Consider the following 13772-nt stretch of genomic DNA (forward strand, 5'->3'; position numbering starts at 1 on the left):
AGCAGTGGTCACATCAGCATGGTGCTGACCAAGACCTATGAAAGAGCAATGCTGACGAAAGCCCAAAGCCCAGGTGCAGTGGTGGCAGCAGCAGCAGCAGTGGTGGCCAGCACAGAGGCAGCAGTGGCACCCAGCATGGTGGCAGCAGTGGTGAAGGGTGTGGTATAACAGTGATGGCTGACAAATGCACACCTGTGTACCCGGCCCCAGGCTGTGGTCAGCACGGGCCGCTGGTTCACACCACCAGCAGGCATGGGTTGTGGGCCCAGGGAGGGCTGTGGGCAGCCACCCGTGCACCACACCTGCATGTGTAGCACTCACTCTTTGCACCATCTGCAGCAATAGGGCTGTGGCTACCCTGATGAGGGTGGCCCTACTGGCTGCTGCTGACCACTATGCACCATGTGAAGCTGATAGTGGTCCAGGGGGGATCTGGTGTCCAGGAAGCTATGGGGAGCACAGGGCAGTGTTGGCGGCTGTAGCTCCTGCAGGTGGAGGAGACTGCCCTGGGCTGTCAGGGGCAGGCGACCTGGTGCTTTTGGTGTGTGGGTGTAATGACGCAACTGCCAATCTGAGCATCCCGGGTTACGCCTTTGCTGTGTTACAGTGGGGGATTGAACTGCTGGTGTCCAAAGTCCGTGTATGAAAAGCGGGGGCAGACTGAAGGAGGACTAAGGGGGAAACCGTTCATTAATCCTGGGCTGCACTGGATGGTGTTCACCTGCCACCTGCAGTATGCTGCAGTATTCCTCCCCCAGGATGGAGTGACTAAGGCCCATGGTGAGACCATGGTAGAGCAGCAGGGCCAGGAGCTTGGATTCCCTGGCGTGTGGTGGCAAGGGGAAAGTGGCACTGAGTTTGAAGTTTCAGATTAACACGGGTGAGAGACATGCTGGCTATGTGAACATGATTGGAGAGGGTGTCATTGCCTGGCATATTGCAGTGCACAGCAGGGGCCCGTGAGCCGCCTGATAACCTCACGAGTAGCTTCTATGTATGTGTCATCCTGAGGGTGATGGGTGGTGGTGGTGGTGGTGGTGGTCGGTTTACAGAAGTATGTGGACTAGCACGCAGCATGGAAGACCTGGCATTATGAAGAGTTGCTTAGGCCAACCTTCTGATTTGCACCCACAATGTTCGGCTGTAATGCAGCTAGCAGCTTGACCATTGCCATTCTTGCTATGCTTGCATCATGAACCTAAATCACTTCATTGTTCGTCAAAATACCAGAGCTGCACTGTCCAAGATTACATGTAAACAAAGCTATGATTGCATATATCCTTGGGCTTGCTGAGGGTTATCTTCTGCCTTAGTCGTTGGTCTGCAAGCATGATGAGTGTCACCCACCCCCAACAGCAGGCAAGCATGGCCCTGCAGTTTTTCCGTATTTAGGCTGCACCTTCAAGGCCTCCAGCTTCATGGACCGTCATCCACGCTTTCCATCCCCCACCCCCACGCCCATGCTCCCAACCACCTTTGCGACCCAAATCTGGGCCTCACTCCTGCAGCCTCACACGCCTCCATCACCTCAACATCCTTAAGTCATCCTCGTTTCCTTCTTCTGGCTCTCGTCAACTCCCTCCCGCCTATGCAGTTTTTCTTACCTATTTTCTTCCTCCTCCTCATCCCCTTATCCCTGTTTTCTACATCCTGGCTGGGCTCCCATGGGCACTACTGGCTTTGCCGTACCTTGCCGTACACAGCTCAAACCCCACAGCACAAGCCCGGGCCGAGATATAAGGTGTGGGCACAACCTCACATTGGACTACAAGCCCAGCAATCCACGGTAAGATCATAAGCCCCTAATAACTCCACCCCACCCCTCGAGCTCCAAACCGGTTTAGTGGTCACTTCCCTTACTTCCTGGGCTGGGGGGGGGTTCATTCCATCTGCTTGTGGCTATGCCGCATGCTGACAGGCCGTACAGTTGTCATACTGTCGTACTTTTTGCAGATGGCTCTAGGAGGCCGTGTCCCTGGATCCAGCGGATCTGGCCACATATCTGTCCTGGCAATGTCTCATTTTGATTCGGTTTCAGGTTCGTGCCGTCGTGTCTGGGACTCTGGGTGTTTGTCCGGTGTGTGTGCCTCTGTGTGTGAGCTGGTTGGGTAGTTAGTTGCCGATTCATGTGCGTGCTGTCTGCTTATGTGCTTTTTTTGTGTGTGTGGAAAAATGTCAGGTGTTTCAGTGAGTGCGAATGTGAAAATATGGAGCATTGCATTTGAGAGGGGCTGTGTTGCCCATGTGTCCGTATGTCTGTATGTGCGTGTGTGTATGTGTGTGCCTAGAGACGACTTTAACAAAGGTCTTCCGACGTGTCGCCGGTTTTTCCTTTTCTCCCAACCCACTTGTCCACACACCCACACACCGACAAGGACATGAACACACAAACTGACTGACACACATACATATCGACACCATGCACACTCCCAACACTCTGACACCACACTCAGGCTCAAGTAGCCGGAACAGCCCGGCCATGGCAGCTCCACGAACAAACCCATCCGCATCAAGAACAACTACAACTACAAGGACAGCTTGTCGGTGCCAGCATTAGCAGTAAAACTGGCGGCGGTATGGGTGCAGGTGGCCGCGATGGCGGTGAAGGCATTCGTGGTGACGGTGCCAGCAACAGCATCAGTAGCAGTTATCTGAACAACCCCGCAGCGGTTCCCTTTGGACGAGCAGCTCGTCAGCAGCTGTTCATGCTGGAGCCCGGTGTCACGTATCTCAACCACGGCAGCTACAGTGCAGCTTTCAGGTCAACATACTGTACTGCCGTACTTGCTGGCGTACAGTCGTACTTCGCATTGTGATGAAGGCCCTCAGTGCACCATTACTTCCTATAACCCAAACCCTATCACAGCCTCTATTTCGTACATTGTTCATGCGCCCTTCAAGTTTCTGAGGACGGTGAGGGGGAAGGGGACGGAGGACCGTCACACAGGCCCCTCCTTAAGGTCATGAAACACACCTCCTCTCTGGCACCCCTTCCCCCCTTTCCTTCCCGCTGCTGCTGCTGCTGCTGTTGAGATTCCGCCGATATCCGGCTCTCCTCAGCTGGAGTTGGGCTCTCAACTGTATGACTCCGAATGGCTCGCATGGACGCTGCTATCTGGATGCAGGTCTTCTTGACCCTGCTCCTCTGCCCTACCCGCACCCGCACCCCACACCTCGGACACCCGTGACGTGTAGGCGGTTGAACCCCCTTGCTGCCCTTGCCTCATCTCATCATCATCACCATCATCACGGATTGGGATTTCGGAGTTTTAAGGCGTGTTTTGTGCGTTAACAGGGGACAGAAGAGAACCTGCTAATTTTGTTCTGCGGGGTGTCAGGTAGGAGGCCCCCTTCGATTGCCTGAGGTATTCAGGAATATGACGGCGCAAACGAGGGAAACTATTAGCCGTCTGTACTGCTAACTGTACCGCCGTACACGATTATGATGACGGGAGAGATCAGTTGTTGGCTTGGGCACTCTTATAAGCTGGAGATGATATTACCTGTCATCGAACTCTTCGTCATCACTCCCTCCATCCACTTTCAAATCGCATGCTGTTGGAATGATGCATGATTTCTCTGCTGACGAATGCAGCAAGAGGAAACTAAACCGCCCGTCCCGGCTCCTCACGCTGAAGCTTTGCCTCATGCTCTCCGCACAACACATCGTCCAGCTCACTAAAAACACTCCCACAGTCCACAGTCCACAGCAGTCCCCCAGAAGCACCACACCAAAGCCACAATAGTAGGATTGTTATCGAAGTCGTTTGTGTATCCCTACATAGCCCTACGTGCCAGAGAAAGATATGGGCCAACAGCCCTGGATACGGGTGCATTCCAGAGACAAGCACCAACCGCTGCACAGCTCTCGAATAATCCTATCCTCTTCAGTCACCGGTTCCATTCATCACCTGCTTTTCACTGCGCCTGCTTATTCGCACGTGGGTCTGTGTCTCTGTGTAATCTACGTGGCAGTGAGTGCACAGAGCATGAACCCAAACATCGAAAAAAGCGCGCCGTATACACACGCGCGTCTGCATTTCCGTGGATAAACATTATGTTCACGTCACACATATGCGCATTCGTACGATAGTATGGGTATGGCACCACCTGTAATCAATAATGCAAAAATCAAACGGTGACGTGATCACTCGGTTGGACGTGCAGGGACTATTAACGGGACACACACCACAACCCACCTGACTCCCCACCGCGAAATGCCCGCTGCACATTGCGCGTAACTACTTCTGGAAAGTGATCACAGCATTATGGCCGTCACCTAGCGCCCGCTTAACGCAGCCACCCGGAAAGCCGGGTGTCCCTCACCTTGCACAGCCCCTCCATGCACAGCCCCCACCGCCCACAGCTGCCACCCCCACCCCGCATCACCCGCTGGCGCACGGCGCATTGCTCCAAGATATAAATGCTCCAAGCATTCTCTTGGGGGCGAGGCGCACGCGTCTACTCTCCTCCATTTTGGAATGTCATCTCTGTTTCGCCCACATCACCCACACCGCCCCCGTGTGACAACCTTCCTGGGCCGTTTCAGTGCCGCAGCTGTCTGCCCGGCTCGGCTCTGCAACCCCATCCCCCTCTTACGAGCAAAACTCTTAGGACGCGGGGAGCATTCTCCCCAGCCGATGCCCGGTTCGCGGACTGCCTAACTGCATACCCCCCTTAGGCCCCACTGCACCAGGCGCCCACCTCCAAGCGCTGCCGCTTCGCTCTCCCTCCTCATGAACACGAGAGGCTAAGCCGGTGCCATATGGCCAGCAAGCAAGCGGCCAGTAAGTGCCAAGCTACGTAAGCACCAATGTCCAAAACAACCAACCCGATGCGCAGGCAGAGGGCCGGCAGCAGGGGCCGTTAAAGCTTTCATCCGCCTTCACACCTTTTGCCTGGATTTCCCGGTCGTATGCGCTAGGTTGTCTTGGTTCCAGCAGCAGCTGCCGCCGCCGCCGCCGCCGCGGCCTCCGCCTCCTTCTGCTTCTTGACCTTCTCCGTCAGATCAGGCAGCTGGGCAATGGCCTGATTCATGTGGGAGAGCATGTCCACTACCGTGTCGTGGAGCTCCTTGGTCACTTTAAGGCCGTCCTGTGGATTGTTGATATCGGGTGTATATGAGATATCGGTGGGAGGTTTCGGTGGTTCGGTTTCGGAGCGTCAGATGGGGGAAAGACGAACCACAAACGTCAGATGGGGGAAAGACGAACCACAAACGTCAGATGGGGGGTTGCGCCGGTGTGGAAAGGACAGAACACACGGGCATACAGCAAAACACACATCGCACTACACGTGGCGGCCCGTACGACACTGTACAATACCGTACAAACAGCCTGGCCCCTACCTGCAGAGTAAGATCTTCGGTCCAGTTCGGGGGCATCGGGATGGGTGGCAACTGCAGGAAAGGAGGTGATGCATGGGCGAAGGTACGTTAGCTGGAGAGAAGACGGGGCCTAGCCCAGGGATGAACATTGAGGATGACGCCACCTCCGAGGGATGTGAGAATTCGGATGGCAAATCCAAGGGGCCAAAAGTGGGAATGCTGTGGACCACCGGGCATACGAGGCCCAGCAAATGCACATGGCGATATGGTATTAGGAGCACATGATGGAATCTGGGTAGTATGATCCAAACGCAACAGAGCAAAGGGCGGGGAAACGTGTCTAAACGGCGCCACTCTACCAGCGACCATGTCGTGGGATGGTAGCGACCTCACAGAAATACACACACACACACATAGGCACACACACATGTATGTTCCTGTAAGCTAAACGGCAATAGTCAGCAACATAAAACTCCATCCCTGGCCAGCGTCAGGCCCGGATCGATATGTAACAGAAACACGAAAAACTGTATCAGCCTAGGTATAGGCTTTCAGCCCAACGAAGGACGTCTTTCAAATCTTCAACCAGGCTGCCTGTGAGCCTGCCGGTCAGCAAGTCCTTGAAGTAGACCTGCCTGCCTGCCTGCCTGCCTGCCAGCCACACGGACCTCCCACCAGGACATTGAGGCTTTGCAAACGCGTACCTTGAGCTGGTGCTCATATGCGGTGTAGGTCCGCTTGTCAAACATCCAAATCTCCTTCTCCACGCCCGGCTTCTGCAGAAGACAGACAGACAGACAGACAGACAGACAGACGGGTAGACGTGAGAGACGACGAATGTAGGGACAAGAGACGAAACAAAAGGTCCAGATGCGGGCCTTGGCACGCGGCTGAGGTGGCTAAGGAGGAGGTGAAGGACGAGGTGACGGAGGAGGTAAAGGAGGAGATGCCATCCCTGCATTGCTCCCCCACTACCCTCAAGCCCTTTCTTAAACGTCCCCCGTCCTGTCACGCCCCCCCATCCAACCCTGCTCACTTTGTAAATGGTGCCCCATGTGTAGTGGTACATGGAGGCATTCCCCAAGCTGCGGTCGTGGGGTGGCTGACTAATGAGTGGCGAGGCAGGGGGACCCAGGTTGCGGATGTTGAGCTTGTTGGCGGCGACACCAATGTCCCAGGCGTACATCTCCCGAACCCAGCCTGGTTACATGGAGGACCCAGAGAACACGGGGTAAATATGTGACAGGCAAAGGACATATAAATGGCAACAAAAAATATATACAGCCATAGGGGCGTGCAAGGCAGCACGGGGCATCGGCAGCGATGGGGTGGTGGGGTGGCGGGGTGGCGCCCGAGAACGACTGGGTGGCTAGGGGTAAAAACCCTGTGTCGCTCCGCGCCGCGTCGTGAAGCGCCTCCGCGCCGTGCCACATAGGCATCTCTCACAAAGACCTCAGCCCCCTATCCACTTATTACCCCCGACCCTCTACATACCGACACACACACACAATCACCTAGCATCTTCTTAGCCTCCTCGTGGGTCTCGATCCACAGACTGAGCTCCTCCCAAATCGGTGTGGCAGCCTGGAGGCGGTGAGCCCGCCACGGTGGTGCGAGGGAGGAAGGGGGAGAGGGGAAAGACGGACCACGAACGAGTGAAGGGGAAAAGGGGAGGGGAAGAAAGGAAAGGGAGGAGCTGAAAATGGTAGGGAGGGAGGACGGGAAGGACAGATGAGGAAGGGGAGAAGCTGAAGAAAAGAAAGAGACGAACAAACCTAGGCAAATTTGGTCGGGTGGGCTCGGATCATCAGGTCGCTATGCAACGGACTTCCTCTCGCCATTTCCCCTTTTCCCCCCGCACCGCATCGCATCTCGCCTGCCGAAATGAACAATAAACAGACACGCCCTGAAGTCCGCACCTTGAAATCTGAGAACCTAGCCAGCACGGGCGCAGGTCCCGAATTGGGCACATTCTTGGGATCGCAATCCGGACAGCGCTCCTTCAGCAGCTGGATAATGACTGCATTTCGATTGTGGGTGTGTGCGCGTGTGTGGGGGGGGTGGGGGGTGGGGTGGGAAAGGAAAAGGTGAGGGGGACATGCCGGGGGGGGGGGGGTCATGGCAAAAACAAACCCCTAAAAACACCGAAGGGGTCAGCCGCGCACGTACACACACAGAGCACTCCCATCTGTCGGAAGTTCCCATGTGCATGTGGGGTCAGAGGAGGGTAGGACAAACCACTGGCGTGTGAAGCAGATACCAAAAGTAGACTGAGATTGATAAAAATGCAGCAGCAGTATCAACACTGAGGGAAACCACTGCCTATCTGTGCGCACGCAAGTTGCCAAATGCTGGAGGCGGAGCTAACCACATTTCGTTTTATGAAGTGATAGGACCCCGGTCGAAATGATAAGCTGGGTGCAGAGGGCACTAATTCCTGCAGCTTAATGTAAGTTCCCGAAGGGGCTCGGAGAGCTAGCTTGCTGTGTAGAGCAAAAGGCCTACACCGGGTTGTAACTACCTTGGGGTTGCATTCTGTTATGCGTGTGCGTGCGTGTGTGTGTGTGCATGCGTGTGTGTGTGTGTGTTACATCGCCTTCTGGATTTTGTTGCGTTACCCGCCAAGGTGTCACCTAGGGGCCCCCATACCTACCTGGACTCATGAGGGGGCCCAACAGCCAGTCTAGGGCGGTAGCTCCAAGATGGAGTAAGGACGCAAGAGAGACCTAAAGACCATTACTCTTAAGACACTTAACACGTCAAAAGAGAAGGAAACGACGTCGAACTAATTGAGCTACCCAAACTGGTGTGCAGTAGCAGCGCGCCTACCTGCTATATCTCTGACCCTCGTTAGCTGGATACTTGGTGGGTAAGGTTCGCCAGCTTTGGCTCAGGTCAACATTCTAAACGAAGTCGGTCGAAGCTGACCGGGGTACCTAAACTAGAAATGAATAGAAGCTAGGCGTATATGGCGCATAGCTGGTTTGGCTTTCGTTCTCCCTTTTCCTCATCCCGGCCCCTCCTTCTCATCCCGTTTTCCCCTCCTCCCCCTTTCCTCTTCATTCTATAACCCCCACATTCTCCTCTTCCCCTTCCGTCACCTCCTTGCTTTGTCCTCTCTCTCCCCCCTCCCCGCCTCCCCCAATGCATCCTCTTACTCTTCCCCCGCCTCTTACTGGGGATGGCAGGTGCAATGTAGTCGAATCCAAACGACCAGCCAGGTACGGCACGGTCGTACGCATCACCCGGATCCGGTACCGGCCTAACCCACACGTAGTCCGTCTCTAGGAGCAGCAACCAGGGAGCCTGGAAGTGCAAGCGGTGGGATTGGCGACAAAGAAAGAAAAAATTCGCAGGCTCGGATTTGAACCAGGATCCGGAACCCGATAACAACAGGGATTCAGAGGAGAAAAGGCGGGGTGGACTGCATAAAAGCCGTGAAGAGGAGAAACTTAAAGCCGGGTAGGGCCGGATAGCAATGGTGTGTGGCGGTGGGGGCGGTGGCGGCGGGCTGCGAGTTAACAAAAATATTACAAGACGCACAAGTGGCATACGTTATAGTTCCAACCGGCCCCCTCCTACCCATTGGCACTTGATTCTCTGCATATTTTGCACATTTTGCATATACACAAAGGACTGCCCGTCCCAGCCCCCCCTCTCGTCCCGGCCAGCCGTTCTAGGCCCATCCTTACCTTGACCATTGACGGGTCCTTCTCCGCCGCATTGATCCACTGCTGCACCGCATTTGCCCGGTCCGCCACCGGGAACCAGCACCACTTGTCACACTCGGGCTGGAGGGGCTTAGCCAGGAAGGTGGGGATCTGCCGGGGAAGAAGGGGTTGGGTGGGTTGGGAGGGAAAAAGGGGTTGGGTGGGGGGGGAGAAGGGGTTGGGGGGAGGGGGGGAAGAAGGGGTTGGGGGGAGGGGGGGAAGAAGGGGTTGGGTGGAGGGGGGGAAGAAGGGGTTGTGTGGGTTGGGGAAAGAAGGGGTTGGGGGGGGAAGACGAACCACGAGCGCGTGAAGGTGATGCCAAGGAAAGACTGATGTGCCAGGAGGGGATGGGTGAGGGTGGAAATCATATACAGGAAGTGAAGGTGTGTCTGTCTGTATGCCTGTCTGTCTGTCTATGATTGTGTGTGTAGGAGAAGGTTATGGAGGAGAAGAGGAAGGAGCAGGAAAGGTGAAGACATAGTCAGCTCCCCCAACAGCAGCTCTAGACATAGGAACAACAGAACCGGCAGCTCCAGAACCATCACGAGCGGAAACACCAGTATCATCCATCAGGCCCCCTCCTAGTCTTCCACACGTCCCACTGTTCCCCTTCGCCTCCCACTGCTCCCCCAACACACCATTAATTCGACCTCCCACACACAAAACATATTTTCCCCCTCAACCCCCTTCCTCGTTAGGGCTAGGACCCCTCTTAAGCCCCCTCTCTTCTCTCGTCTCCCCCAACCAACCCCCACTCACCTCGTCCATGACCTCGTCTGGCGCGGTGCGGTGCAGGATGCGAGTGAGGGCCACCAGGCGCTCCCCCCCAGGCATCTTGCGGACCATGTGGTAGGTGCCAACCCTGGAGCAACGGGCAGTGGAAGGGTGTGTTACAGCCCGGGAAGCGTTATGTCGGGAAATACGGGTGGCAGGTTAAAGGAAGGAAGGGGGAAAGGGAGAGCGGGAGGAAGGGAGGAAGGGAGAGAGGGAGGAAGGGAGGAAGGGAGAGAGGGAGGGAGGGAGGTTGAATACATGGGCAGAAAATGTCAAGGAAGCGGCATCCGGCGCCCCAAGCAGAGAGCAATGTGGGTCCGCGGACGCGGGCAAGACGAGGGAGAGGAAACCGTTTTGCCGAGGGTGGATTGCGCGCGGTAACGGTAACGGTAACGAGCAAGTACAAGAACAACAAGAACGATGGTAACGACGATGATGACGGCAACGACCACTCACATGATTCGCGCCTGGATGTTCTGGTAGGGGCTTCCGTTGCTGGTGAAGAGTGTGTGGATGGTGTTGCCGGGCATCTTCTCCTTGACCGGGGTGATGGGCCAGGTGTTGGCATCCGGGAACACACCCTTGATTGATACGGCGGGAGGAGGGGGAGGTGAAGAAGAAGATGCTGCTGGTGCTGCTGCTACTGTTGGTGCTGCTGCTACTGTTGGTGCTGCTGCTACTGTTGGTGCTGCTGCTACTGTTGGTGTTGCTGCTACTGTTGGTGTTGCTGCTACTGTTGGTGTTGTTGACGTTGTTGTGGCCGTGGTCGTCGGTACCGTTGTCGTCGCTGTCGTCGCTGGTGCTGCTGTCGTGGTGGCGACTGTAGCAGAAGTGGTTGTGGCGGTTGTAGCGGAGGGCGTTGTTGCAGCTGCAGTTGTCGTTGTCGTTGCGGCTGCAGCAGTGGTGGTAGAAGTTGTGGTCGGGCTGGCAGCGGCTGTCGTCGTGATTGCCGCTGGCGTGGCGGTCGTGGTTGTGGTAGTAGCGGTCGGAGCAGCAGCGGCGGTGGTATTTGCTGTCGTACCCGTCGTCGTACTAGTCGCACCGGTTACAGCAGCCGTACCTCCCCCTCCCGCTACTGCGCTCTTGGCTTGTTCCACTCGGGCACTGCCAGCACCACCGGCAGCCTTGCTCTCAGATGTCTCAGATTGCTGGGCCTGATGGTGTTGGTGTTATTGGTGGTGTGTGTGGGGGGGGTCGTTGAGTAGTGGTAGTGGTGGCGGTGGCGGTGAATAGTGGTGTGTTTCCAATTCGGGGTTCCGCTTGCGCGGCTGCAGTCTCGAGGGGAGGCGTAGCTTTCCTTCCTTTCCTTCCTTTCCTTTCCTTCCGTTCTTCCATGTACAGGATGTTTAACATGTATGACACGTATAGCATATTTTATTGTTTCTTAGGGTCCATGGACTCATCTAATTTATCGGCGAACTTCAACTCTCCACAAACACGCCGTACTGTACGGCATGCGACGCCCGGACTTAACCCCGCAGCCACCATACATCCCCCCACCCCACCCCACCCCGCCCTGTCCCCTTCACCGCTCACCCGCACACCCTCAACCTGCCCCCTTCACCACTCACCTTCATAAGCGCTTCCTTATCCTTGCCTTCAGTTGCCTTGGAGGTGAGCGCGGCGCTCTCCGACTTATCCGACTGCTGCTGCTTCAGAGCGGCGGCCATCTGGTGTCCAAACAGATGATGGGGACGGGGAGGGTTTCGCGGGGCAGCCAGGAGGGGTGACGGCGGGGGGAGCATAACGAGTTAGATGCACATCACATGGACATACATACAAATAGACAGACAGACAGACACGCAGTTTACCTCCTTTGCGGCGTCCTCCTTCGCTGTCATGACACGCTGTTCCGAAGTGTCCGACTGCTGCTGCTTCAGAGCCGCCGCCATCTGAGGGAGATTTGGGGGGAGGAGGGCCAAGGGGATGCCAAGAAAGGGGGACGGGTGAACGGGGGACAATTTAGGAAAAGTGACAACATATCAACCGTGTAATGTCCAATGAGAACACACATGTTTTCCTGCCGCTCCCCCCTCTCCTTCCCTCTTTCCCTCCCACTCTGTTGACCTCCCTTTTCCCCTTCCTTTCTTTCACCTCTGCAGGTATTCCTTGCTCCTCTTTGAATTTCGGAGATGCATCCCCCCTCCCTCACTTCCCTTGGTCTCCCTCCTCCTCACCTCCTTGGGCACCCCTCCGTTGGCCGCCCCATTGGCGGGGGCCTTCAGTCCCAGGGCCCCTTGGAGGGACCCACGGACACTATCCCCCAGCGAGCCGCCAATGGAGCCGTGACCTGCTCTCACATACACCGCAACACACAAACAAGACATCCCACTGTATCCGTCTTATGGTATTTTTCCTTTTCGTTCATCGTCTGTGCTTCGTCGTACCCCACTGCCTTACGGAGCGTGCGAATATGAGGTCCATGATATGAGGTCCATGGTTACTAGTTACAAGTTACGAGTTCCGCACACAAGTACGGGGGGGTTCGTAAAAGCCGGGGGGCCCATGGGCGATGTTACTTGGTCCAGGTCAGATCCTCCCGGAGGACCGGGGGAGCATATCGTGATCACCGTTGCGTATGCATGTATGTATGTATGTATGTATGTATGTATGTATGTATGTATGTATGTATGTATGTATGTATGTATGTATGTATGACTTAGATTACACTGTGGGCCGCGAGAGCCGGGGGCCGAAGCCGAAACACAGCGCAAGGGTCGAGAGTATGTATGTATGTATGTATGCGAGGATATAAATCACGTATCAAAGCGTAGCACCACGTGCCATGGCGCCTCAAAGCGTATTAAGACGAAGGGGTTGTGATTGTTGTGGTTGTTGTGGTTATCATGGTTGTTGTGGTGGACGTCAAAAGAGTTACCAAAGCATACACTGTTAAAACGTAGACTGATGGTGATGAACAATTGTGATGGCGGTCGCAGCCAATACATGTATATAAGAGGTGGTGAATGTGTGCAAGAGGCGTCCAGTCATCACAGTTTCCCATCCCGGCCATAACTCCGACACATCCACACACCCTGACATATCACAGCTTCATGTCCCCCGACCATAAGGTTTACTGCGGACTTCCACACACTTTGACCCAGATCAACAAAGGTTGCCAGCCAGCCAGTTAGCCAGCCATGCATGACAGACGGACAGAAAATGCTAACAAAATAGACTCACTCACCCATCGTGCTGCTGCTGCTGCTGATGCCGCTCGAAGCCTTTTTGGGTGTCAACAGCTCCCGTCGAGTGCCCCAAACCTGCCGTTAGTTGGGAGTTGCGAAGGGGAAGAAAATCGCTGGCTAGGAACGAGAGTCGTAATGACCCCAAAACCCCTTCCGAAACCCCTTCCGAGGAAGGAGAGGAGCAGAGGAGAGAGAGGAGAAGGGGGAAGGAGAAATAGGTGCGCACGCAGTTGGGCCCACGAGGCAGGCTGCGGGTGCAATATGGGGTGGTGCTGCGTGCCGTGGTGGTGATCTGCTCGATTGAAAATATAGTCGCCAAGCAGCTTCCCTTCGTAGGGCGCGGAAGCAAATTGCAGGTGACAGCCTGTACGCCAAAACCCTCTCCGACGAAGTTGGTGAATGCTAAACCATGTTGGAGCACAATACCCACCTTCTTGACGGAGCCATGGGAACCATGACCTGCATAACAGCGTGGGAATTAAGGCTTACGCTTGGTAAATGCAATGATACGAGACCAGACGCCATCACGCGGGGCGATAGTAACTTACCCAATCGGGAATCGGCGTTAATTGCTTCAATATGATCCGCCTGAAACGCGGGTTCATAATCATCGTGGGGGAAAAGCAACAGCCCAGTATAGTTGCCCGAGCAACTTACCGTGCGAGGGCTTCCAAGGATCAGATATCCACCAAGCAGACCAACTGAGAAGCAAATAATGGTCACAAAAGTATTGTATGAGCTCCTTTTGGCTGTTCCACGCGCGCCGGGCTTCAT

General features: G+C 55.4%; 3 protein-coding genes across 3 annotated transcripts in view; 1 reads left to right on the plus strand and 2 right to left on the minus strand.

The window, feature by feature from the left end:
• The window catches only part of VOLCADRAFT_88946 (uncharacterized protein), a gene marked incomplete at both ends in the record, with an annotated part of 3430 nt that extends 2256 nt beyond the window's left edge, over positions 1-1174 (minus strand). Inside the window, 3 exons of the mRNA XM_002948594.1 lie at positions 193-275; positions 402-485; positions 1115-1174. Coding sequence (XP_002948640.1) covers positions 193-275; positions 402-485; positions 1115-1174 — 227 coding nt within the window. The remainder of the gene's footprint in view (positions 1-192; positions 276-401; positions 486-1114) is intronic.
• A 998-nt stretch (positions 1175-2172) lies between these two features.
• VOLCADRAFT_88947 (uncharacterized protein) lies at positions 2173-2816 on the plus strand (the record flags this gene model as incomplete). The annotated part of the gene is made up of 2 exons (XM_002948467.1): positions 2173-2187; positions 2454-2816. The coding sequence occupies 2 exons, from the start codon at positions 2173-2175 to the stop codon at positions 2814-2816; spliced, it is 378 nt and encodes a 125-aa protein (XP_002948513.1).
• Positions 2817-4920: 2104 nt separating this feature from the next.
• Positions 4921-13772, minus strand: VOLCADRAFT_88948 (uncharacterized protein; the record flags this gene model as incomplete). The annotated part of the gene is made up of 17 exons (XM_002948595.1): positions 4921-5094; positions 5348-5398; positions 6031-6102; positions 6363-6526; positions 6841-6910; positions 7246-7346; positions 8503-8632; positions 9019-9147; positions 9796-9898; positions 10267-10391; positions 11382-11480; positions 11622-11702; positions 11988-12100; positions 12998-13073; positions 13429-13457; positions 13547-13586; positions 13656-13772. 17 exons carry the CDS (start codon positions 13770-13772, stop codon positions 4921-4923), a joined length of 1674 nt encoding a protein of 557 aa, XP_002948641.1.

Source organism: Volvox carteri, assembly GCF_000143455.1.
Source record: "Volvox carteri f. nagariensis unplaced genomic scaffold VOLCAscaffold_10, whole genome shotgun sequence".
Taxonomy (NCBI): domain Eukaryota; kingdom Viridiplantae; phylum Chlorophyta; class Chlorophyceae; order Chlamydomonadales; family Volvocaceae; genus Volvox; species Volvox carteri.